At 48.0% G+C, this 23921-nt stretch overlaps 11 protein-coding genes and 3 non-coding genes across 14 annotated transcripts; 7 read left to right on the plus strand and 7 right to left on the minus strand.

Annotated features, from left to right (window-relative positions):
- Positions 1-501: 501 nt before the first annotated feature.
- Positions 502-1239, minus strand: AtWU_01608 (short-chain dehydrogenase; the record flags this gene model as incomplete). The annotated part of the gene is made up of 1 exon (XM_035496722.1): positions 502-1239. One exon carries the CDS (start codon positions 1237-1239, stop codon positions 502-504), a length of 738 nt encoding a protein of 245 aa, XP_035352615.1.
- A 1040-nt stretch (positions 1240-2279) lies between these two features.
- AtWU_r11 lies at positions 2280-2395 on the minus strand. The gene has a single exon (XR_004775190.1). It is a non-coding gene; the product is annotated as a 5S ribosomal RNA (ribosomal RNA).
- Positions 2396-3502: 1107 nt separating this feature from the next.
- On the minus strand, positions 3503-4242 carry AtWU_01609 (uncharacterized protein; the record flags this gene model as incomplete). Its single annotated transcript, XM_035496723.1, has 2 exons — positions 3503-3752; positions 3809-4242. The coding sequence occupies 2 exons, from the start codon at positions 4240-4242 to the stop codon at positions 3503-3505; spliced, it is 684 nt and encodes a 227-aa protein (XP_035352616.1).
- Positions 4243-4730: 488 nt separating this feature from the next.
- Positions 4731-5789, minus strand: AtWU_01610 (arabinan endo-1,5-alpha-L-arabinosidase; the record flags this gene model as incomplete). The annotated part of the gene is made up of 3 exons (XM_035496724.1): positions 4731-4952; positions 5015-5494; positions 5547-5789. 3 exons carry the CDS (start codon positions 5787-5789, stop codon positions 4731-4733), a joined length of 945 nt encoding a protein of 314 aa, XP_035352617.1.
- Positions 5790-9203: 3414 nt separating this feature from the next.
- Positions 9204-10407, plus strand: AtWU_01611 (C6 finger domain protein; the record flags this gene model as incomplete). Its single annotated transcript, XM_035496725.1, has 3 exons — positions 9204-9275; positions 9341-9805; positions 9862-10407. 3 exons carry the CDS (start codon positions 9204-9206, stop codon positions 10405-10407), a joined length of 1083 nt encoding a protein of 360 aa, XP_035352618.1.
- A 211-nt stretch (positions 10408-10618) lies between these two features.
- On the minus strand, positions 10619-11383 carry AtWU_01612 (L-threonylcarbamoyladenylate synthase; the record flags this gene model as incomplete). Its single annotated transcript, XM_035496726.1, has 1 exon — positions 10619-11383. The coding sequence occupies one exon, from the start codon at positions 11381-11383 to the stop codon at positions 10619-10621; it is 765 nt and encodes a 254-aa protein (XP_035352619.1).
- Positions 11384-11836: 453 nt separating this feature from the next.
- AtWU_01613 (caffeine resistance protein) lies at positions 11837-13783 on the plus strand (the record flags this gene model as incomplete). Its single annotated transcript, XM_035496727.1, has 8 exons — positions 11837-12223; positions 12289-12555; positions 12612-12631; positions 12684-13111; positions 13162-13357; positions 13417-13481; positions 13541-13686; positions 13742-13783. 8 exons carry the CDS (start codon positions 11837-11839, stop codon positions 13781-13783), a joined length of 1551 nt encoding a protein of 516 aa, XP_035352620.1.
- A 523-nt stretch (positions 13784-14306) lies between these two features.
- On the minus strand, positions 14307-15891 carry AtWU_01614 (aspartate aminotransferase; the record flags this gene model as incomplete). The annotated part of the gene is made up of 7 exons (XM_035496728.1): positions 14307-14697; positions 14757-14839; positions 14893-15101; positions 15161-15306; positions 15358-15614; positions 15668-15709; positions 15763-15891. 7 exons carry the CDS (start codon positions 15889-15891, stop codon positions 14307-14309), a joined length of 1257 nt encoding a protein of 418 aa, XP_035352621.1.
- Positions 15892-16140: 249 nt separating this feature from the next.
- Positions 16141-17232, plus strand: AtWU_01615 (sulfite reductase; the record flags this gene model as incomplete). Its single annotated transcript, XM_035496729.1, has 1 exon — positions 16141-17232. The coding sequence occupies one exon, from the start codon at positions 16141-16143 to the stop codon at positions 17230-17232; it is 1092 nt and encodes a 363-aa protein (XP_035352622.1).
- A 579-nt stretch (positions 17233-17811) lies between these two features.
- On the plus strand, positions 17812-17927 carry AtWU_r12. The gene has a single exon (XR_004775191.1). It is a non-coding gene; the product is annotated as a 5S ribosomal RNA (ribosomal RNA).
- Positions 17928-18716: 789 nt separating this feature from the next.
- On the plus strand, positions 18717-19832 carry AtWU_01616 (DUF2985 domain-containing protein; the record flags this gene model as incomplete). Its single annotated transcript, XM_035496730.1, has 1 exon — positions 18717-19832. The coding sequence occupies one exon, from the start codon at positions 18717-18719 to the stop codon at positions 19830-19832; it is 1116 nt and encodes a 371-aa protein (XP_035352623.1).
- Positions 19833-20223: 391 nt separating this feature from the next.
- Positions 20224-20307, plus strand: AtWU_t39. Its single transcript is given in 2 exon segments — positions 20224-20260; positions 20273-20307. It is a non-coding gene; the product is annotated as a tRNA-His (tRNA).
- Positions 20308-21280: 973 nt separating this feature from the next.
- On the plus strand, positions 21281-21733 carry AtWU_01617 (uncharacterized protein; the record flags this gene model as incomplete). Its single annotated transcript, XM_035496731.1, has 1 exon — positions 21281-21733. The coding sequence occupies one exon, from the start codon at positions 21281-21283 to the stop codon at positions 21731-21733; it is 453 nt and encodes a 150-aa protein (XP_035352624.1).
- A 180-nt stretch (positions 21734-21913) lies between these two features.
- Positions 21914-23635, minus strand: AtWU_01618 (tetratricopeptide repeat protein; the record flags this gene model as incomplete). The annotated part of the gene is made up of 1 exon (XM_035496732.1): positions 21914-23635. One exon carries the CDS (start codon positions 23633-23635, stop codon positions 21914-21916), a length of 1722 nt encoding a protein of 573 aa, XP_035352625.1.
- Positions 23636-23921: the final 286 nt, after the last annotated feature.

Below are 23921 nucleotides of genomic sequence, written 5' to 3' on the forward strand. Positions count from 1 at the left end.
AACAATAACAATATGCAACTTAGGGATATCGTTTAGATTCATTGTATTGAATAGGTAACAGAGACATCACCCCATGTGTGAGCACAGCGGGCACAGGAATCATGATCATGTAGAGCGTAACTACCGTCCATCGTTATTAGCGAGATTCATTGATATTACCCGCCAAAAGCCTATACATGGGCGAGGGCAACCACGTCTTTACCTCTCTGAAGCGCAGGAGGATTGAAGTCTTGGAACAGCTTCTTGCTGGGAAGGGGCTGTTCAAGTGAAAGCAGTTAAGGTAATATTGCTTGATTTTATAGGACCATAGCAGAGTAAGAGGACTGTGAAGCTTTGTGAAATGAACAACAGCAGCAGGAGTAGAATTAATTGGACCGGAGAGAGGCTCGAGTCGATCCAAAATGGTTCACTTTTACCATGGCACTGCTCACTCCGCACCATGGACTCTGCCGGGTTGATCATCTTTACTGCCTTTCAATACCTCGACGATTATTCGGGCCCCTACGCCAGGCTCCACTGCCCCCATCTTTTGCAGCGCTTCCGCGTCTCCGATAATATCCGTGGCGCAGAACCCAGGGTCGACCCAACGACTGTCACGCCAGTCAGCGCCATATGATACTCGACCAGTAGCATATGCAAAGCTGTCTTGCTGATGCGATACTCGATAGCATGGGTTCCACTAGAGTTCCGGTTCATGTTGTGGCTCAGAGAGCCCATGGAGGAGCTGACGAAGACGATTCGAGGAGGAGAGCTCACATCCGTCGAGGGCCTGTGCCTCAGGAGAAGGGGAAGAAATGCTTTCGTCACACGGGCTGGACCCTTGACATTTGCTTCCAGGGTCGAATCAAGTATCTTGCCATCGACATGCGAAACTGACGGTTTCGAAGGAAGATGATAGATGCCCGCGTTGTGGACAAGGATGTCGAGTCGCCCGAAGTCTGTCTCAATTTGAGACCTGGCGGCCTCGATTGAGGTTCCAGAGGTCACGTCTAGGGTCACTGTCGACACTGTTCCCTGGATTCCCGGCAGGGCGCGGAGAGCCTGGATGGCCAGGTTCCCATTCGAAGAATGACGGCTCCCCACGATGATGTGGAAGTTAGTGGTGGAGAGAAGCTCTTTGGCGGTGGCGAAGCCGAGGCCACGGTTGGCACCTATTTTTGCTCGTGAGCTTACAAGAGCTGTCGACTTCTGAGGCATGAGAAGTATACCAGTGATGAGAACAATTGGCACGGGCCCCATAGCATGAACTGCTACTTTGAAGATGTAGTTGACAGTGGTACTGGAAGGGGGGAGGTTACCCTTCTCTAGAAATAGGTTAAGAGGCGAAGACTACTACGATTTTACTTCTTTGATTTGTTTCCCCCTTTTCTTCTTTGTTGAGCCGTCGGGTAAACTCAAATCTCTACATTAGTTTGTCCAGGAATCATGGCCAATGCCCTGTTCCCGTTTTGTTAGCACGCTTTAAAGATCCACGGCAAACACTTAGATTAGTTGGGAGCATTACGCTACAGCAAGAAACGCCAACAAAGCAGCCTCCACATGATTGGAAATTCTCTTCTGGTCAATCATTTGAAATGATGATATGATGTGTACAGTCTGCACAGTATCCGCCCAGCCTTGCTCCCATTCCTCTTAGGCTATCAGACGTCAAGTGGCTCATCCCACATTCATTGTACCAGCATTGTCCTTCTTCTCACTAATAGCTTACTCCGACAAACTATTTCTGACCAAATCGTCTGCATCCTTCCGCTTCTCTGACCAGCTGTGTCTGACCAGCTGTGTCTGACCAGATCGTCTGCATCTGCCCGCTTCTCTGACGGTGAATAGTATCAATTTGTACTCTCAATTTCATTCATATGGAACAAGAAGTTTCTGGTTCATCTTTTGCTACGGTCTTGGGCAACGCGCAAGGGCATGGAAGCTGATCGAGTTGATCCTGGACTTGATTTGTCGCCTGAAGCAATGAGTATTATTACTGGCTGCATTATTGGCTTGATCTACTTCGCATATATCGACACTGTCGGTACAGAGCGTTCATAGACAAGGAACATGCACAACAACGTGATTTGAACTACCATGTGTCAGAAAATGGATGGTGATGGCATTCGAGCACACTGTCACCTCGGGAATACCAAACTCACACGGGGTGAGTTCTTAGGAATGCTCGGCCCGCCGGTTTCCTAAGCCACGACTTTAAGCAACAATCAGATAGCGAGAATCTCCTTATTTTGAATTGATTTAGGAGTGATGCAGGTTTCACAGGCGAAATAAAAAAGAAAAACATACAACAGAAGGGATTCGCTGGTGGTCACCCACCCAACTACTAACCTCCCGGCGTGTGGCTTAAGTACGGCTGAGCGGACGGGAAGCCCTGTTTTCCACACCCTGTGGTCGTATGTGACAGATTACTTGTTAGACTAGACTAATATAGCGCATTCTCTTCTTTTGAAAAGGAAACCAACTTGCTAAATGATGATTTGCATCGTCGTTGTTCAACAGACTTAGTGTGGTGCTACTGAGCGTATTTCTATCGCAGAATCTCTGCCTTGTATCTTGACAAGCATAGTCACGATTAGTACTCGTGCCAGGTACAGAATCGGACATTGTCTTTGCTGTGACAGTGTCCAAGGGTTCTTACCGCTGAAGTTATGCCGATTTATATATGTGGAGTCTCCCCGGAGATCAGGAACAATCCAACGCTTTGATAGAAGGTATGTTTCTCCATCCACTTGCACCACATATCTTATTCACAAAAGCGACCCCAGTAGACTATTGAACCGAATCTAACAATGTCGGTAGAGTTTGAAAGAAGAATCCCCCAACTAGGTCGGACATGCCCACACAAGTTTAGGTGGGTCGCATAGTCGTCCATATCTCCATACATAAAAGGATTATGTACCCCACGATCGACTATCTAGAATAAGCGTTGTGAGTTGACTCGTTGATTAACAGTTACTGCAGCATGGGGAACCCACATTTGAGGACAAAAAGTTCGGCGAACTTACTAATTCGTAAGGTAGCTCAACTATCTGGAAGACGTGTTCGTAATGTCGTCCGTGTGGCCAACATCCTAATCCTCCTAAGTGGTAGTGGAGACAATTCATAGATTTATCTTATTCTCTTAATCGAAGTAGTAATAGCGATGGGGACTCATGAAGACCATGTGGCAGTAAAAGCGACTGCACCACTACATACTATCGACTAACAACCATCCTAGATCTTCATTATCATTTCCCGCTGGGAAATTGGTTGTGTCCAATAACGAAGGCCTAGCTACCTGATAGCGCGTAAACAGAGTCAAAAATTCATCCCATCCCTCTTCTCCGACATTGAAAGGATAGAGAGGTGACATCTCGACAACGAGTTTATTCTCCAGGCAATGAGCGAAGAGAATATGACCCTGGTGGTTTCGTAGGAATGAGAACAGCATAACCTGAAATTTGGGAGGGAGGGCGGATTAGCAACTACAGGAGCGTGGTAAAGCTTTTAAGAGGAGAAGAGGTTAGCATACAGGGACGACAGCATGCTTTTCGAACTTTTCATTCAGCAGTCGACTGATCATCACAAGGACGATAACCATGACCTCTTCCCTTAAAATCATCCCATCGACACCATCAACACCATGAAACATCGAGGCCTTGACATGTGGGTGTCCATTGCCGCGCAATGTCCAGTAACAACATGGGCCCCATTCGTAACATTCCCTCTGTATGAACCATGGCTGTGGAATCGGGGGGTCATCAGGGATTGCCCTATTCAATGAAACCATGAGTCAGATCCAAAGAATGAACCCGTGAGATATACTTACGTGGAATGTCTCCACCCAGTTAGCGCTTTCAAGGGCAGCTCATCGTTCTCAGTGCCTTTTCGGGGTGCAATGTCCACTTCCGTAACAAATCGTGAACACATTGTTTCCGCCCATTCCCCACCGCTCCCCCATGGCCTTGACAAAGTGTATCCCATCCGACATCCGTTTTTGAGAATACGATCCTCACATGAGATTTTTTCAATTTCCTCCTCGGGCGTAAGATTTCTTTCGTAATGCTGTAGCTCTTTCTCGGTCCACGGAATAAAGTATTGCACGTTCACCCCGGAGACAACAGACTGATGATCAAGTGTTATAAGTGACAGCGGCAGACGAGCGAGCTCTTCAGCTGGAATAATGCCAGTTTTGGCGTTCCAGAGAAGATAGCAGATCTGATGCAAGGTTTCCAGAGCTTCATCTACCTTGTCATCGTCCATGATGGCGAGTCTTCTGCTGGTCCCCACGATGTGACACCGAATTCGTTTGATAGATGTATCGAGAACGCAAGGGTTCAAGAAGAGACGGAAGGGAAACGGAGTTGGAAGGGGAAATCAAAACGTCAAGTTTCTGTCATCAGCGGAACATAACAGTGTTTCCGATAGTCTGTTTTGCGACACCCACAAAATTTCGTCACAGGTAACCGTGAAATTGAATGGTGGTGATAAGCCAACTAGGGGAAATTTCTGATTCGAAGCCGTCCTAAATTATTGGAACGCCAAGCAAAGTCCTCTATGAGATGGAATCTGGCATATAAAAGGTCGGAACAAATATGTTTAACCAGAATCTAATTAGACATGTAATTCAAATAGAGAAGCACTAATAATACATATACAAGAACTAAAAGTGTCATCCTGGCAAATCACTCACCGCTATGTGAAAATAGCCAGTTCACACCAGATTGCTTTTCAAGAGCAACGGCAGAAGCTTAGACAGAAGGCCATCCACCAGACCAGTTAATGACATTCCAGCCAAACTGCTTGTCGCCATCAGCATAGCCGATGTCAGTGTTGAGATAATGGTAGTAAAGGATCGGTCCGTATTCAGGATCATCGAAGACACCCTGGCCACCAGGTGCATAGACGTTATCGTGACTTTCCAAAACGGGAGTGCCGCCGTTAGCCTGACAATCATTGCCATCTTTATCGACCTATTGGTTTTGAATCAGCATTAGAGAGCAAACCACCAGAATCCTTATCTGGAGAAACTTACAAATCCACCAGTAGCCTTGGTGCTGCGACAAACCATAATCTTATACTCCTCGCCGGGGGCCGGGCGATTGGTATCAAGGCCGCAGCATGTACCCGATGAGAAGAAAAGATAGTAGTAGTTACCGTGCTGGTACATGTATGCTCCTTCTTCGGCCTGACTTCCCGTGGAGTTGAAGGCAAGGTTGTATGCAGAGCTGCCAGCAGTCTTGGTTCCCGCTGCGTTCATCGGGACTTGGTAAAGGTCGTCGTAGAAAGAGCCAAAGTTCATGTAGAAAGCTCCATCAGCTTTGATGAGGTTGGGATCAATGGCATTGTAGAGCTTGCCACTGTGAGAAGAAACGCCGATCGATCCGTGATCAGTCCAGGTGTTGAGCTCCATGGTAGGGGAGGTGGCGAGGCCGATGGCAGAATTCTGGGTGCCGAACGTGGAGACCGCATAGAATACGTAGTAGGTTTGTTCGATATAATGAACATCGGGTGCCTGTATTGGCGCAGAGTATTAGCAATGTGAGGCGAACAGTAGTGTAGCGTACAGGGTGGACGATCTTTGAACCAGCAGGGACAACAGATCCAACCCCTTCCCAGGGGCCGTTCAGTGAGTCCGAGGTGGCATACGTGATCTCACCACCTGTGGAAAAGCGGAAGTATTTGCCATCGGATACGCGGCGCATAAGACCAGGGTCACTAATGACACATAGACCCGAGCACGGCTCAGGGTTGGCGTAGGCATAGGCCAAGCCGGGGAGGATGGCGAGGGCTGCAAGATTCAAAAACATAGCTTGAGAAGGAGGCAAAAGGTGATGTGGTACTTAGGAAAGCAGTGAGGGTCGTCCCCAGATAAATAAATAAGTCTATGGTTCTCAGCTGGGCACGAGGAAAGGGGTTTTTAGGTCAAATATCTTTCCTGAACATCCATGTCCCCCAAGCACCCTGTATCACCCGCAGACAGGAAGGTGGAGTACGTTTAAAGCAACTGTACCCTGGCTGATTTCATGTTACTTTGGAAACATTAACCAAATTGCCTAGGATGCCGGTGCAAACCAATCATCGAGAGCTTACAGGGCTATGGAGCACCATCCTTAGTTTCGCAGTCTCGAGATATGAAGGAACAGGCACGACCAGGGACCAAGAGATCCACCACCGCATGGTCGCTAGGAAAGATACAAAGCTTAATATGGCCTCGAATGTCTTCAGTCGCATGCCAAGTCGTATCCAAATTTCCTTTGGTTGCAGTTGTACATACAGGAATAGGGGGCCAATTAATTTTAATATGTTTCTATACAGTCGCGATAGCCCATTGCTTCAGCTTACTTTTGCGTTTGGCACAATTGAGAATGCGAAACCCTTCAGGCTTCGAGATCCTTCAAATGCTCACCTCGATCAGACAGTGCCGGCATTATGTCTCCCTTTCCGCTATAGTTTATTCCACCGTCCAATGCACGGTGGGATTGCCTATGTCACCAAAAATCTTAGAGTATACCAAAATAGCTATACAATACGGTGGATAGAACTCTGCTGCCTACTGTTGTGCCTGCGAAAGTGTGTTTCAAATATAGAAGTGCGCTCTGAGCCATGAGATTGTAGATTATTATCCCTTTGTACCTTTGAAAAGCCTGATCAGGCTCATTCTTCTCCGGCAGTTGGACAGCCGACAGACATACAATAGGGCTGGTTATAGTGGGGGGTGTTTCTTTCCGTAAGCATTCATTGGTGGCAGGCGTTGCAACGTAGTGGAACACTTCATGTCCCTGAAGCGCCACAATCGTGAGTGGGCATCGCGTAGGAGCCGGAAGTAGGAACTAAGTCACCCGCTAGGACCAATTCGCTCCGAGGATGTCTCAGATCGAAGCCAGCGGTGCTACTGGTGGTGCTGCCACATAGCCGGATAGAAGAAGCTGATCTCGCGGTGCTCACTGGGATGCCGGTTCTTGATTGAAAAGGTCCGATGTTCACTACTCTACGCGATGCCAGAATGCAACAGGCCTGTGTGTATACGTAGCGCCACTATTCAGTACAAAGAAGTCAATAGATAAGAATCAGCAGAGCAGAGGGTCATAGACATGGTCATAAATGCAAACAACCTAAACTAAACTAGTCAAACAGTTCTGGCGCCAGGGTCCAAGTCAGGATCGGCCAATTATAGGCGATCACTGTCAGCTATGAGACGATCGCAAACATCAAGGGTTTTATCAGTGGGCCTCGGGCTTACAGTGCGCACAGCTTTCCCAAAATGGTACCGGCCAAGATGTAGCCACTGGTTAGAACTTTCAACCCGAAACACTAATCCGTTGAAGATAGGTACGGATACGGAGTGCATATCCACTTCTCACTCGGAGCTCCACCTTCCACCGATAAGCTTCGGGCCCTGCCAAGCTACCTAATTTATCCGGGTATACTTCGGACACCACGGTTTAAGTCCCCTACGGACCCGATTAATCTTTGAGGAGCTCCTCGCACGGTGGACCTATAAGAGAGGTTGAAGGAGATAGGCAGTAGGAAAGATAGGAAAGTAGGCGGAAAGTTCCGCCGGCTAATCCTTCTTTGTGGGTTAGGGGGTGTCTATGGAAACGTCACAACTGCCGAGTAAATCCTTCGCGTGCTTCGCTAGACCGGTCTACAATAAAGATCTTTATCCACTGACTACAAATCAAGTAGCCTGGCGTGATATCTAGGCTCGAGCCATCTATGGCGACGGCATGGAGTAAATAAGAGCATATATTTGTTCTATCACGCTGCCCTGCCCGGTTTATCGAATTTAGTGATGCGGTAAGAATAGTTTAGCCTCTTCTAGGACACATACCGCACTTGTGTTTTAGGTTGGATTGTCGAAAAGTGTGATTGCCAATATAAGTTTACTTGTCCTACCAATTACAGGAAGCCGTGATCAACTGGGACGACTTCGGACTAGCACGCTGACCTTACATAAAAAACCAGCAGGCGTTTCTTTCAATGATTGCACGATATTAAACTGATTTTTTTTGGGAGGTATCAATACCCGTGATCTAATTTCAAGGCTAACTGTCATCGTCTGCCTCCCTGTCCATCTGACTATTCAGTACTTACACCAGTTTCTTTTTTCATATGTTATTAGCGTCAGAAGATGTATCTGAACAAATGCAATGACTTCGTTCTCGGCAAAGCTCGTTGGAAGTGGGTGTATATGTCACAGTAGCAAAGCTTCTGATGTCGTCGGCATGATCCGTAACCTCGGGCCATAGAGAAGCCCGGCCATGCTCGTGGGGAATTTTAAGGTTTGCTGCCGTAAGTTGTTTCCTTGTGAGGAGGATGTTGTCGGAGGAGAGAGGCTGAAGCCTTATCGAGTAACATTTTAGCCGGATAATGTGTTAATCATGCTTGGTCGGCGGACGGAACAGCCCCTATCTTCAACAATAATAATTGGTTACTTCATGCTATTGCGATCTTTCGTCAACCAGAAGTCCTTCTCTGATGACCAAGAAGTCATTGGCATCAATTACTCCCGTCTCAGTATACCCCGTGTATGCCTCGGACACCGTCACAAAGATTAGGAGTCCTTTGAATGCAGGAATGTACACAAGGAAAGCGAAGACAAGAGCGACATTATGTGGTGACAATTCTCGGCTTTGAATTCTATCTTTGTGTTCCATATCTGAGCAGGACTCTTGCAAACATTTTGCCCTGCCTAGGTCGTATGATGCTGTATTCAGTGCTTTGCCAAGAGCCAAAGAACATGGGGATAAGATAGATTATTAATCTCGTGATTTCGTTCTTTCTTCCACCCCATACAGGATTATCCGTAGACAACATCGAAAAGGAGCCATTACCTGCCGGAACTCCGAGAGAAAAGTGGCCTACTTTCGGAATTCCGAGCATGGTGATCAAAATAGCTTCGTATTCTGACCAATCCTCTGCCGTGGTACATTTCCGTAGTGTATTACTAAGATGACCCGAGGGTTGCGGTCGGAGAAGGCGATCATCGAGTTTGCTCTGCAATGACTGATGAATTCTACACTTCGTTCATTATCTTCGAGATATCCTTCTCCGCAGATCTCACAGTGCGAATTACATCAAAATCAGACAAAGAATGGCTAAAAGCCAGAGTCGCCCCCCTCGAAGAAAAGCATGTAGTAACTGCATTAAGTCCAAGGTACGGTGCACTCTAGATCGACCCGCATGCTCTCGATGCAGGGCGACCGGCCGAAACTGCGATTATGGTACTACGACTCTGGCTTTGGGGCAGCGAAATTCCTCTCGCCTACAAGAAGGACATAGTGGAGAAGCCGGTTCGTTTGAGAGTCAAAGTGTAACTTCTCCTTCAGTCCCAGAATTTAGTTCAAGAGTGTTGCAGACGCCACCATCTTTGTCATATACTCCCAGTCCTTCTGCCAACAATATCATATGGGACCCGCCAACCCAGCAGTCTCAGGAGCCTCCCATCGAAGCAACGTCGAAAGAAAAAGAACTGAACTTCGAAGCGATCCATTTGACCCCGAGCTCTATTGCAGAGGATATTCGCGACCGGTGGCTTAGGCCGTTTTTCCTGCCTGCGCACGGACGGAGTGAAACTCCAAAAGTCTGCCATCCTTATACCTTGCAATTTCTTGCACGGATCTTGAAGACATATCCACGATATATGTTGAGAGACGGACGACCGCCTCCTATTATTCACCATGTTCAGGTCGCGGAGAATAAGACGCCTCGAGCACTAGCGAATTGCTACAGCCTGGTACGTATGTGGGAACAGGCAGTCCCAGGGAGTGAGGAGATAGTCATGAACACGGTCGCACGGGAAATGGAACGGCTCGCTAGTGAGGTATGCATATCCCTTAGTGCACATGTTATGAAGCAAAGATGGTAACAAGATTAAAGAGTCCGAATCAACATGACTACGAGCTCCTCTCTAGCTTTCAAGCCTACCTCATCTATTCAATCTTGATCTACTTTGGCCCTCAAGGTGGTTTCACAGACACAATCATGATAACCCTCATGGATATGGCATCTCAGACCGCTCGAAACGGCCTCTTCTGTAATGCCGAGTTAGCACGGACCAGACCGACATGGGAATCCTGGATTGTCGCAGCCACAAAACGCCGTGCAATATTCACTCTCTATCTCTTTAGCAACATCTATAACGCGGACCGTATGCTGCCTAATTTCGTCGCAGAGGAGCTCAGAGGCGTATATGCACCGGGCAATAAGGCACTATGGGAAGCGGCTGACCGCGAAACGTGGAATAAGGAGTACGATAGATACCTCTTAAATTGGCAAGATGGAAGCTTGGAGATATCCGAATTATGGCCATCTCCGGAGAAGGAGGAGCCGGAACGGAGGAGAAGGATCGAACGCTGGGTTCAAACAGTCGATGAGTTCGGTATGATGTTGTACAGTGTTTGTGCCCATATACATGGCTCCTAAGCAGGAATATCCCGTCTCCAATTGTGAATTGCATGCTAATTTAGAGCCTTATCCTCTAAACGTCTTCTATATTGTGCGATATATAATGTAGGCTTTGCTATTCACTCCGTATGACGAGTTATTGATATACATTCAACGTAATGACTCCCCTAGATCAAAGCACCAATCATGCGACATTGTTGCAAGGTCAATCCGCGAAAAGCCGATATCGTCACACTTCCGGGTCTCTGGCTTGATACTCTGGATCCTCCTCCATAGTCACACCGGCTTCCTCCAACAAACGAGGGAACCATCTCAACATCCGGTCACGAAAGACTTCATACCCGGCTCCTTTCCGCAGCACCTTCATATTCTCCGCATCGAAATTCATGCCACCGCGCTTGTACACTTGCCATTTCTGTAGACCATAATCCACCACCAAGTCTACCGCATCGATCACCTTGGGCTCAATATCCTCAACCCGAAATCTCTGGCCTTGGCCTGATAAATTGGCAGAAGTCCCGAAGGTCAACATACCCGTCGGGTCATCATCACAAAGGCGACCGAGCTCTCGCAGAAATGGACCTTCAGGAACTGCTATGCTGACCGTATCGCCCTTTGTGACTTGCGATAGCGTCGCCGGTTCGAGAGCTGCCAAACGCGGGTGAAGGTTTTCGGTATCGTATTTAGCAATAATCCCAACAATCATCGCCATATCTTCTGTCAAAACCCGTGTCATTTCAAACTTGGCCTCCGAAAGCACGTGGATCTCTCGATGTTGCTTGTATGTCCCGATTATGCCGATGTTGTGACCCTCTCGACGATCCTTGGCTGAGAATATACGCTGGACTCCAGCTTGCGTACTCGTCAAGAGCGCGTAGCCGACATCAGTTGGGATGATGACGACCCCACCGTGTTTTAAAGTGTCGTAGGTCTGTTTAGCATCGCGAGGGACGTTAGGCGCAGTGCCCTGCTCGGGTATGAACCGGGGAGCCATGCACGAAAAACTGTAGTACTGTTGTGTTGGAGTTCAGATACAGGCCGGTGTCGAAGGATGAAAAGGGACGTAAATGTGGTCACAGAATCTAGAAGGGAGGATAAATATAGCATATCAAGCTATGTGAGTAAATGCGATCCTGTCATTATGACGCGGAGATACCGCGGTTAGTCGGAGCAATGCCGTTCGGAGTTGTACCACGGAAGAGATCTCTTCAGTATACAAACTTAATTTCATTTATACACTCGGAATTCCGATGACAGATTTATTTGCCCTCGGAGTTGCAGTAGGTTCCTCATCCATATATAAAACTTCAATGGATGGACTATAGAGCATGTAAAGATTGCTTTCTATCTGTCGCTCGTTTCTATAAAACAACTTTCTATTATATTCCACAGCTGAACTTACAGCATACTACATATCATTCATTACATGAGTACTGTGTCCTCCAGCATGGATGTCTTATTGCGAGAAAGTGCATTCGGCCGAATTCTCAACTACCTCTCCAATGGCAACCTCCTTCGGGCCCCAGACCATGCCGGGTCGAAAAGTGAAGTGACAACGAGCGAGAGTCCGTCGCCTACATCTCCAGATGCTCTTGACCTTATCCTTGTGGATTTTAGCGGACCCGATGATCCAGACATTCCCAGGAATTGGCCAATGTTGGCGAAGACAGTTGCCATGATCGATGTGATGTTATTGAACTTCAGTTTCTACGCGGCGTCAGCAATCTTCACGCCGAGTATTCCTTTGATTGAGGAGGATTTAGGTGCGACGACTGCCGAAGGAACATTGGGACTCTCCCTTTTCGTTATAGCATATGGCATTGGGCCTCTCATTGTGCGTCGACTTTTTCCATTCATATATGATCTTTATCTTGTTTGCTAATGACGGGATGCTTCCAGCTTTCTCCTCTGTCCAACTTACCCTCGATTGGACGCACTCCGGTATATGTTCTCGGCTCTTTTGCATTTTGCCTGTTTAATATTGGGACTGCCCTGGCCAAGAACCTGCAAACCATACTAGTCCTGCGCTTTTTTGGAGGTCTAGTTGGAAGTGCGCCTATTAGTGTGGGAGGTGCTACACTGATGGAGGTCTTCAAGCCTAACCAGTGCCCGTATGCGATTGCCCTGTACGCGGTCAGTGGAGTCTGCGGGCCGATTTTAGGGCCGGTATGTCATTTTCCGTCGAGCTACTTAGTGCATATGAGCTAACTAGGTGACTATAGATACTCGGGACTCTGGTAATGTAAGAGTTGATCCCTCCAATCCGGCAATATCGATGCTAATGGACAATATAGAGAGCGCTGGCAAACATGGACTGCGACTCTGTGGCTTCTCTCAGGTGTCACAGCCTTTACGACAGTGTTCATATTCTTCTTATTGCCCGAGACATTGAGCACCAATATCCTTCTACGCCGGGCACAAAGACTACGCAGACAGACGGGAGACCCTGCATATCAAAGTCAAGCCGAATTAGATACACCAGGCGCATCTCTTGCCGTGCGCATTGCTAGACAAACAGTGGATGACTTCAAACTCTCTTGCACGGATCCAGTAATCCTATTTGTCAACATGCATACGATGCTCATCTATGGCATACTGTACCTATGGTTTGAGTTCTTCCCATTCGGTGGGTCAACCCAATTCTGGCCTTACTTCCATGGCAATTACTCACTGGTGATAGTGTTCGATGGAATCTACCATTTCAATGATATTCAGCAAGGCCGTAAGTCTCTAATCAAACTCTCTTTGAAACTAATCTAATCTGTATTTAAGTTGCATTCTTTGGTATCCTTGTGGGTGCCGCACTTTCCGTCATTGTATACGTCCTATGGTTATACTTTTCATACCAGCCACGGGTCGCAAATTCGGACATCATTGTCGAACCTGAAGCGCGTCTAGTCCCCGGTCAAATCGGAGCAGTGTGCATTCCGATCTGTCTCTTCATTTTCGCCTGGACATCTCGAGAGAGGTAAGCACGTGAATGCAATGCCATTGAATATGCACAACCCAGCATTAACATAGATTTAGCGTACATTGGATCGTTCTATTATTGGGACAGCTTTCTTTGCACCAGGCTTTTATCTCACATTTCAGTCTGTACTAAATTACCTCGGAGAGTCCTACCCAAGATACATAGCAAGTGTGTTTGCAGGTAATACCTTCTTCCGAAGCTCATTCGGTGGTGCATTACCTTTGGCTGCTCCGCAGATGTTGAAGTCGCTCGGTATTGGATGGTCGTCGAGCACGTTGGGCTTCATTTCCGTTGCGATGCTTCCCTTACCTTTTATTCTGGAGCGGGTAAGATGCTTTTATGGCTACAGAAAATATGCAGATTTAGCTAACTCTTTGATAGTATGGAAAGCGTCTACGCTCATGGAGCAAGTATGCCAACTAGGTATTCCTGGGGATCGAAACCCTTCTACGGGCTGTTGCAGAGTGGGCAGATGACCTCTTGCTCGTATCGAGACCAGCGATAGAAATAATTCACTGAATATCTGCCTCTGCTATATTTCTCGAGGCCCTTTCGGCCGGTAGCCTAGGTACAGCGACCATGGCTTGGCCAGACGCCTTCAAAATTACATAATCTTTGTTTTCCGCTTTCTCTGGTTGTTATAGTCACTTTTTTGCTATACCTTTGTAATATAAATATTCGTGTTTACTTTTCTATGACCTTATACTATGTGTTAGAATTGATTTTTACACCACAATCATTGGATGGGATATGGCGAAAACTCGGACAGTTCATCAATCATAGCTGACGGTCGCCTAAATATAATCGATCTCATCTGAAAAGATATCTTCCTCTTCTTCATTTCGTGAATAGTCTGCCGTGCGACAGACTTCGTAGCTAAATAGTTAAGAGTCGGTGTGCGAAGCAATTCTAAATGAACGAGTCTTTTTTCCTACACCCGCTCATGTCAATCCGACCGGACAGCGCGAATCATCCTACTCAGACCTTCTTTCAAGACGTGTGGCGGATGCGCAAACACCATGCGAAACCACCCTGTTTCTTCTGCAGCATAAATACTTCCCGGCGCGATGTACACCTTCTCTTGTCTAAGCCTAGCAAGGATGTCCTGATCAGTGGTTGTTCGGCTTTTCGTCAGAGCCCCCAGGTTCAACCATATAAAAAAGGCAGCATTGCATTCCACGTAGGGAATATTATGGGCCTGAAGAAACCTTGTCGCAAATTGATAGCTTTCTGCTAGCCGACTCCTGTTGGTCGAGTTGTATTCCTCCAAGAACCTGTCATCTGTAAGTAATGATGAGGCGATGCGGTCTGCAACGCTGGACGGGAAATTATAAAGACTAGATAAAGAGAACGGTTAGCATTTGTCCCCATAGGAGGCATATTGTGAGATCCCTACGATATCCCTTCTACTGCGTCCAAAAGCTTCCTGTTGTATTTGCTGATTAAGCATCCGATTCGTAAGCCCGTTGAACCATAATCCTGCTCAGTATTAGACACTATTGCTCACAGGGATCACTGAAAAGATGTCAAACTTTGCTTAACCCCCAAACAACATGCACCATTCTTGGATCTATGATCTCCTCTATCTTGAATGATAATATCGACTTGAAAGTGGGCGCATCAGGAAGGCGCGAATTTCCCCAGACAGACTGCGCGTAGATTTCATCGCTGATCAAATGAAGTCTGTTTCTGGAACAAAACTTCATATACTCCTTCAAGGCATCGTCGGAGTAGCAGCGTCCTTGGAAGTGGTTCAATGAATTGTAAGTCCTATTTTGCTTGAATGACACTGGAACCTACCAAGAGGATTATGTGGCGAACACAGCAGTAAAGCCTTGACTTGGAGGCCTTTCCTTTTCGCCTCTGCATAAGTCCGCTCATATTCGTTGATAGCGGTGATGCTGAATGGGTCGGTTGTGCCGAAGGCGACTTCAAGTAGTCCGATCCTGTAACAATCAGCGCTTGAACCACGAAGGAATTGGGATGATGTTCTTTACTGTGGTCGTGATCCAAATATAGTCTTGAAAGCGTTGAAGTAGGGGCGTCCGACGAGGATGTAGTCACCAGGATCGGCTAAAGCCCAAGCACAACACTCGAGTGCGTTGCTGACACCCGACGTGACCGCAATGTCGCACGGATACAATGCGGTTTGGGGGCTGAAATAACGGTTCAAAAATTGACAGATGGCATTTTTAAGCCGATGTGAGCCACTAAACCCGTCCCCGTAGGTTAATACATGCGCGTCAAATTGGGCCTGTGACCGTTAGTATGAGGTATTGAGAGAGCAGAAATGGAAACAATCATTACATTGCTGTTGACAAATTCCATCATCTCTGCATGCATGAGAGTCTGAGCAATATTAATGATCAGATCATAAAGAAGTCCTTGCAGTTTCGTCCTACATTCTCGGCCAGACCCAGATTGACTATACCTTCGGGATTGGACTGCGCATCCCACAGATCCCCCAAGACGTCCAGGAAGGCGGGTTTCTGCGCTGCGAGTGCCGTACCTCTTGCTGAAGTAATTTCCATGGTAAGTTCTATGCAACAGAAAGGCATAGGGAAAAGTGCAAAGTACAAGACATACGATGCTACAAAGCCCCAACTCAATATAGGACGTAGGTTCTTCACATGACGCCACGTGGGGCATGTTTCGGGAAGGCGCATCTGCATCTGGTTGCGGCTATTGCGGGTGAAGCGGGAAGATCATCGACATTATTCTTCCTTGAACTTGATCATATCTCCTCTCTTTCTAGAAGCGCATGTTTTTGTTTCCTAAAAATGTACGAAGTTATGGCTGATGACAGCCTACCTGCTGTCGACTTCATTGACCGCAGGGGGCTCATTCTCGATTCGGAGCGCAAGTCTGTCACCAACATTAACCCCAAAGGCTTCTTCATACGGCATCCCCCTGCACCCCAAGAACTTAATGAGGATCTGACACCGGAATCAAAGTTATTCCAGACCATTCACATGGGAGCCGCCGTCGTGGATACCGGGCGCTGGAAGCTCATCGTAGACGGGCTTGTTGAGCGCCCTTTTTCCACCAATCTCGATCAATTACGAAAGATGCCGTCCGAGACAGTCACCTCTTTCCATGAATGCTACGGCAGCCCCATAAATCCTCCTACGAAGAATGTTTGGCGCATTGGCAATGTCAAATGGACGGGCGTCCCGCTGCATTATCTGCTGTCCATTGCTCGGCCAGATCTTGAGCGAGGACTGTTTGTTTGGTCCGATGGGCTGGACTCTGGCGAATTTGCCGGCGTCTCAGCCGAAAGGTACCAAAAGGACTTACCCATCAAGAAAGCTTTATCATGCGAAGTTCTTGTTGCTTACGAAATGAATGGCCAACCGTTGACTAAGGAGCGCGGTGGACCAGTGAGGTTAGTTGTTCCAGGATGGTTTGGGACGAATTCCACAAAGTGGTTGTGTCGATTATCTGTGCAGGCAACAAGATCGAAAGGGCCATTTACTACTATCTTTTATAATGAGCTTGATCCAACGGACTCCGAAGGGGTCCGGAAAAGACCCGTTTGGAGTGTTGAGCCAAATTCGATGATTGTCCGCCCTCGTCCGGACGATGTAATTGTCGGCCTCGGGTACATTGAGGGCTGGGGGCGCGCATGGGGGGCAGACGAGATTGTGAGGGTTGAAGTCAGTCTCGATGGAGACAGTTGGGATGAGGCAATTGTGTCACCACGGAAACAGTTTGAGTGGCAGCTATTCTCCTTTCAAGTGGAAGTTCACCGAACCGGGAGACATCACATTCGAGCAAGGGCCACAGATAAATCTGGTGCACAGCAGCCACTAACTGGAAGGAGAAATCATGTTCCAACTGTTCAGATCTGGGTACAATCTAATGTCCCCTAGGGGAACGTATCGCTTGGAAAATAGCAGTAGCTGAGAAGCACTGTTTCATGTGCATAATTGGCCATTGAAATCACCAATAAGCCTTTCGGAGGTTGCTCATAAAGACCGTGGGCATAAGTCTCAAATGTCTCATGCAGACGACCGTGTGGTGCAGCTGCAATAGTGTCAGTGACGGGTATGAACAGGACAGGGGTTGCCAAGAGCACAACTTCTTGCCAAATGCTCCCTTGGAACGCCATGCACACGCGGGGTTACTGCCATGACGGGACTACCTCCATTACTAAAGTGGATGGTTTGCAGAATGGACCCGTGGATATATTGTCGAATATATATACATGTCCCTGCTTCCCGCAAAGGGCCAACACAACTTCCTGTTTTGCTAGTCAAGCATTACTTATGCGAAAGATGATGATCAGCCTGTATGGAGGGATTTGGTATACTATACTCTGATCATGCCTCACACCAATACGTGATCACACATACTCATTACTTTCCTAAAATTGTAACCACCAGGAAAAAAAGTATTCGGTGTTCATTCCTTACATGTTATAATTCAATTGTAACATGTATCAAGTACATACGACCACAGGGTGTGGAAAACAGGGCTTCCCGTCCGCTCAGCCGTACTTAAGCCACACGCCGGGAGGTTAGTAGTTGGGTGGGTGACCACCAGCGAATCCCTTCTGTTGTATGTTTTTGCCATTTCTATGGCATTATATTATGTTGAGCTTCACTGGTCTCGTCTCACTGATGTGTCCGTCCACTCTTGCTTGCATGGTGTATGTAGGTCGAGGTCTACGACTTGCGCCAAAGCCACGACCCGAGGAACGAGACAGCGGCAGCGGCCAAGGTTGACCGGCGAATTTACGCTGTGACTGGGAAATTTTTCCCTCTACTAAAATCCTCTAAATAAAGCCCCTTTGACATTTTTCGAAGAAGCTCTTCTCCAAAACATCTCTCTGAGATCATCCGGACATTTCATCTTACTAATACCTTATTAAATCCATATGGAGGCATCTACCGGGAATAGGGCTTTTAAAAAAAAACATTTAGAAAAAGCTTTGGAAAAGATTCCTGGGCAAATCTGAAAGAGGTAGAATGATAGGGAAAAAAAAAAAAAAAACCTACGTGTCTGTACATATGTGACAAAAAGAATACTCATGTAGGAGAGAGATTGGCACTATACCCGATATAGCCTAGCCTGATAGTTAGAGCTAGTCTATATTTAGTTATCTAAGAGGATACGAATATACGAACAACGCATTGAAGGGTACGTATAACAAGACCCTTTATCTACCCCCTACCCTGTATGGTAGGTGGGTATGATTGCCGTGTTTGTGACACTCGATTGCTGAGTGAATTGCCACTGTGAAGTGCCACTAGCCCTGCTCTTTATATGAATCCCCGCTGTCTAACCACAGCCTTTGGTTTTTTTGGGTGTTGTGTGATATGTTTTGACTACTAAATTGTTGGGTTCTGTCCAAATGACCACCTCATCTACTTCACAACTATCCCAGCAATCAAAACTGGGTAGAATGACCGATGATCATTCGGCTGCAGTGGACAGGCAAGGCCGGTCAACAATGCCTCTGTTTCAGGCAGGACGCACTTTGCGCTCCGCCTCTATTTCTTCCGCCGCGAGGCTGCTTGATTTTAATCCCGCGGCGGGGGTATGGCAAGCCACAGGGACTGCTATCGCACACGCCCCAAATTTCGCCGATCTGAGATCGTCTGACGAGGTGGCATTTGATTTCCACGCTCGCACTGTACGTCGAAGCAACACTCAACCTGCGATTGACCGCCCTATCTCCCGAAGAGCGACAGCCCCCGCTATCGGTCCTGGCCGCTGGGAAGAAGAGGACCCAGTGCTCCCCCTTGGGGCTCAGCCAGATCGCGACCACTATTCAGATCTCTCTGTGGGAGCTGTTTCGTGGCGCGACACATGCAAAAGATTGCCGCTTGTGACGTGGGAATTCCTCTGCACACCCACGGGCTTCTTCATAACTGTTTACGGTCTTAACGTAATTGCCTGGGGCGCCATGCTATTCTTTCTCTTATTGAATGTCGGATCCATGACCAAGGAGCAGAAAGAGGTTTGGATTGAAATAGATTCTCAGATCCTGAATGGCTTGTTCTGCTTGACCTCGTGGGGTCTGGCACCATGGCGAATTCGCGATACATATTGGCTACTCCAGTGGCGCCTGTGTGACGGCGTGAAATCGAGAAAGTCGATAGAGAAACTCGCAAAGCGAAACGCGAGCTGGTTCAGACTACAGTCTTCCGACTCTGATGAATTGACCTTGCAAACGACCCTGACCGGTAAGGTTGCGCCACCTACCAGCGAATGGAAAATGGACTTCGTCATCATCAACATGCTATTGAACACTTTGTTCCAAGTCGGCATGGCGGCATTCATGTGGTGCTACAACCGGCATAATCGCCCAAGTTACGGAGTCGGACTTTTCATTGGCCTGGGTTGTTTCAGCTCCCTTTTAGCTGGAGTAATGTCATGGTGGGAGGGACGGAAAGTCAAGCGGATTGAAGGGTCTCTTGTAGAAGAAATACAAGGAAGCCAATATCAGGTGGTTAATACGGTCTGACCTAAGTGTACAAATAATTAGCCTTTTCCAGTAAACCATAGCATAAAAGATGAACAGACACTAACTCTGAGACATCACGATGAGGCCAACTTCTGTCAGGCGTAACAGATATGCCACCGGATGTAGTCTTCCTGAAAACACAGAGTTGTCAGGCTTTTCCATCTCAAGCAATGGTAGTGCCCAAGGGAGGGGGGGTGAGGCGCTGGCCAGGCCTTGTGGGTACCCTATTATTGGGCTGCTTTGGGAGCGAATTAGAATTTACTCTTTCCGCGTACTTTTCTCCAGCTTCATAACCATGAAGGGGACTGTCTAAGTAAATACTGAGACCTTAGTGGTTGCGGGTATGATGTCGCTGGTAATGTAAAAAAAGCGGCCGCCTGTCACAGATCAAGGTGCTGTAGTGTAGTGGTCATCATGAAACGTTGTGGTTCTCCGCAGCGCCGTTTCGACCTGGGTTCGATTCCCAGCAGCGCCATCAATTGGCGTGTGTGCTTGGTTTGTCTTTTTGCTTTTTATATACCGTCTGCGCGTGCTCTCTTGATTTGTTTCTAATTTAAACTTTAACAAACACACCCACAGGTAAGTTATTGGCCGACTAGGTCCAACGATCCGAACGGAAATGTTTTCCGTGAACGCCGCCGTCCCCTTCTCAGGCATGGCGCCGACCATCCATGTAGGCAACACGAAGTGCTAGACCCCAATTTCATAGCCATACACAGAATGAGAGACAGACCAACCGTACTTTCAATTATCTAGATCACTACGCTCTGACCGTCGGGCAAGTCCGGCAGAGTACAGCCTCGTGTGGGGCCAATTCTTCTAAATTGATTTGACTTGCTGACTGAATGGTTGTTGCTTCGAGGCGTGGCCGTTCTTCTTTCCGATTGCTTCAATGTCAGTTCAATTGTATATATGATGCTGAAACTTCATGAATTCTGGCCTTCCCAAAAATTGTGTCTGACCTGGGCCCCAGTACCATCATACCGAAGGTACCGATCTCGACCCAGCCACTGAGAGTTGTTAGCTACACATTGTGGAGAGCCCCATTCTACACATCACCCCAGACTAAGATAAGCTCCCGACACCATGCACCGAAGATATGATCATGTTCAGCACGTCGCAATATTATTGCCCTAACAGGCACTAGTTGACCCGCTTCCTCCACACGTTTGGCCCCCTTCCTTGGCCCCTTTGGCCCCAGTTCCTGGCTAGGCCTGCCGATCTCCATACAACCCGGGGCGGTGCCTGATCCTGTAGTAGCATTCGAGGTTAGCTGCCCCCGTAAGCACGGAGAAAAGTCTATAAGTTGCGGCAGGGGCACACTTTCTGTCTTGATCTCCAGGTACGCTCTCTACATGAATTGAACAAGATACCCTAGAATCCACCTCAATTGAATCTTCTTATCAAACAAATCAAACAATCGCCCACAATAGGCAGACACAGCCAATATGAAGCCACTCCAACTCATCCCGACCCTCCTCCTCTCCCTCGTCCCTTCGCTCACCCACGCCTCCGATAGCGACGACATTCCCTCCGGTGCTAAGCTCTGCCAACCCCAAGGCAAAGGCAGCTGCCAATTCGGCGTATACCAATTATATCCTGGTATCGATTGCTACCACCAAACGATGAATTCCGCCTACCTCTTCGATCACGCATGCAACATCATCGGCCATGTGGAGAACTTCACCCAGGGCGACGCCATGACCTCGCAGCTGCCGTATACTCTGGACATTGAGAACGTTTTTGGTTATCCATCTTGCTACCTCAAATATGAGATTGCGTACAGTGATGGCTTGTATGGGTATAGCATGCCCTCGGGAGGTGTTTGGGATGACTGCGAGAAGGGCGATGACTTTCAGTGCACTTGGTATAGGGTGGCGTTTGACTGTCCTGGATTCTAGCGAATTGCTTTTTTTTATCATGGACGGGATTGGAGTACGGAAAGGTTAATTTGCAGGTGGTATAAAGGACAAAATGGTATTTCACAGAATTACACCGCTCATTCTGGATATGTCAAATCCTGCGCAGTCATATACATAATAACCCATGAAAAATCATCCACATTGCAAATGAAACTCAAATCACTCCTTAGAGCAACACCCTTCGAGAACCTGCGGCGCCTGGGAAGTATCCAGCCTGCAGAAACACGAGGCCTTGATGGGGACATCCGCCACCGCAAGAGCCAATTTAACCGACTGCTCAATCATTGCTGCCTCATCCAGCTTCCCCAGTCTCACCAAGCATTCATGATACCCCTGCAGCGACCAGACGTTGTTAGGATGACGGCACTGACGAACAAGTGTGTTGTCCAGTCCCAGATCGGCACGATACACCTGCGCTGCTTCCTCCAGATGACCCTGTTCCATCAGAAGAGCCGCGTACGCGTGACGAGAAGGCTGCATCCACGACCACGGCTCACTGTAGGGCAACTTATCCTCGATATCAATAGCACGACGCAGAGCAGCAAAGGCCTGATCGTAGTTCGCACACCGATACTCAATCTCACCTTCTAACATGGCCGCAGCCACCTGGAGCACATCGACAATCTTCCCGTTATACGCGAGACGGGTCTCTGGAACACGCTTCCATGCCTGGTTGAACCGTTCTTGCTCCTTACGAGCTGTCGGGACATCCCCGGTAGCGGCGAAGGCGACTCCTCGCGCGTAGTGCGTCATGGCTGTGGTGCCGGAGTAGAGAGTCTGATCAGTTGGCAGTTCTTTCTGTTTTAGCTCCTCCCACATGCCAAAGCGCACCATTACATGCAGCCGGCTGGTTAGGAATTGTTCGAGCCAGTCAGCCATTGGTGGGGACTGGATACGCAGGACTTCCTCAGGAACAGTGGCTTCCATGCGTGTCACTGCGTCAAGAGCCATTTGAGATTTTCCGGCGAACATGGCTGCGTAGATCAAGGAATGGTAGTCGTGCATACGGTAGAAGGTGTAGAAGTTGGCAGCACCTGCTTTGCGGAAGTATTTGTCGTCTGCAATAGTCGAGTTATAGTTAGAAGCAATGGAACGCCTCCAGTCTCCGATGAGGATGTCCAGATGGGTAGGCATATGGTGGATATGACCGGCATCCGGGACAAGGTCACGAAGATTATCGGCTGCATTTATGCCCAGTTCCGGGGTAGGTGACATCTCGATATAATGAATGTAAAGATGAAGCAGGCCGGGATGGAGATCCGCATTCTCATAAGTGAGCGCTCGGTCCAGAACGGCTTTCACTTCCATCGTGGGCGCATTAGAATTCGGCTTTCCAGTGAAAAGGTCCCACATAGCCCACGGAGTCATATTCATCAGCGCATCTGCATAGAGCGTGGCGACGTCGATATCATCCCCGAAAGCATCGTAAACTAGCTTCATGGCGGCGGCGTAGCTCTTGTTGATGGTCGGGTAATCGTTAGGCGGGGTGTCGGCGACGAAACGAGATTGAATTGCATCGATGAGAGCCTTCTCGAGGGGTGTTGCGTTCCCCGCATGTTCCATGGCCTTTTTTGCGGCATAAAATCCTCGTTTTACACAGGCATGCAAGTCTCTCTCATCGAACCTCTCCCAGGGCTTGTTGTAGTTTGGACCTACAGCATAGGCGAGCCCCCAGTATGCCATTGCACATGTCGGATCATTTGCAATGGCCTGTTCGAAGCAATATGCCCCTTCTACGTGATTGAAGGCGTAGACCCATGTTAGACCCCGGTTGAACCAGGTCTGGGTGTCGGCGCTGGTAGTGCTGATAACGTGCCCATAGGAGCCAAGGTCGTAGTACTCCTCGCTTGCTGGGATGGCTTGGACTATTTCTGTAGTCATTTTGCAATGCCTTCCAGGATCATTGAAAGGGAGACTGAACAAAGAAATATCTGCTAGAGAAGACGTCACGATAGATGGGCGGATGAATCGGTCATTTTAGATCTAAATACGAAGAGTACAGCGTTTGTCAAAGGAGGGGGCAAGTGGGTCCCCGGAAAGGCCGAGAGTGGCGCAATCAGTACGATGCTTGACTAATACCCGTTTCATTCGCCGAACTTCAGACGCCGAAACATCCAACTCTCCTTTCTCCCCCAAACCGAGTGATATCTGCATTCTTCCTTGATAT

Source organism: Aspergillus tubingensis (genome assembly GCF_013340325.1).
Source record: "Aspergillus tubingensis WU-2223L DNA, scaffold_3, whole genome shotgun sequence".
NCBI classification, from domain to species: domain Eukaryota; kingdom Fungi; phylum Ascomycota; class Eurotiomycetes; order Eurotiales; family Aspergillaceae; genus Aspergillus; species Aspergillus tubingensis.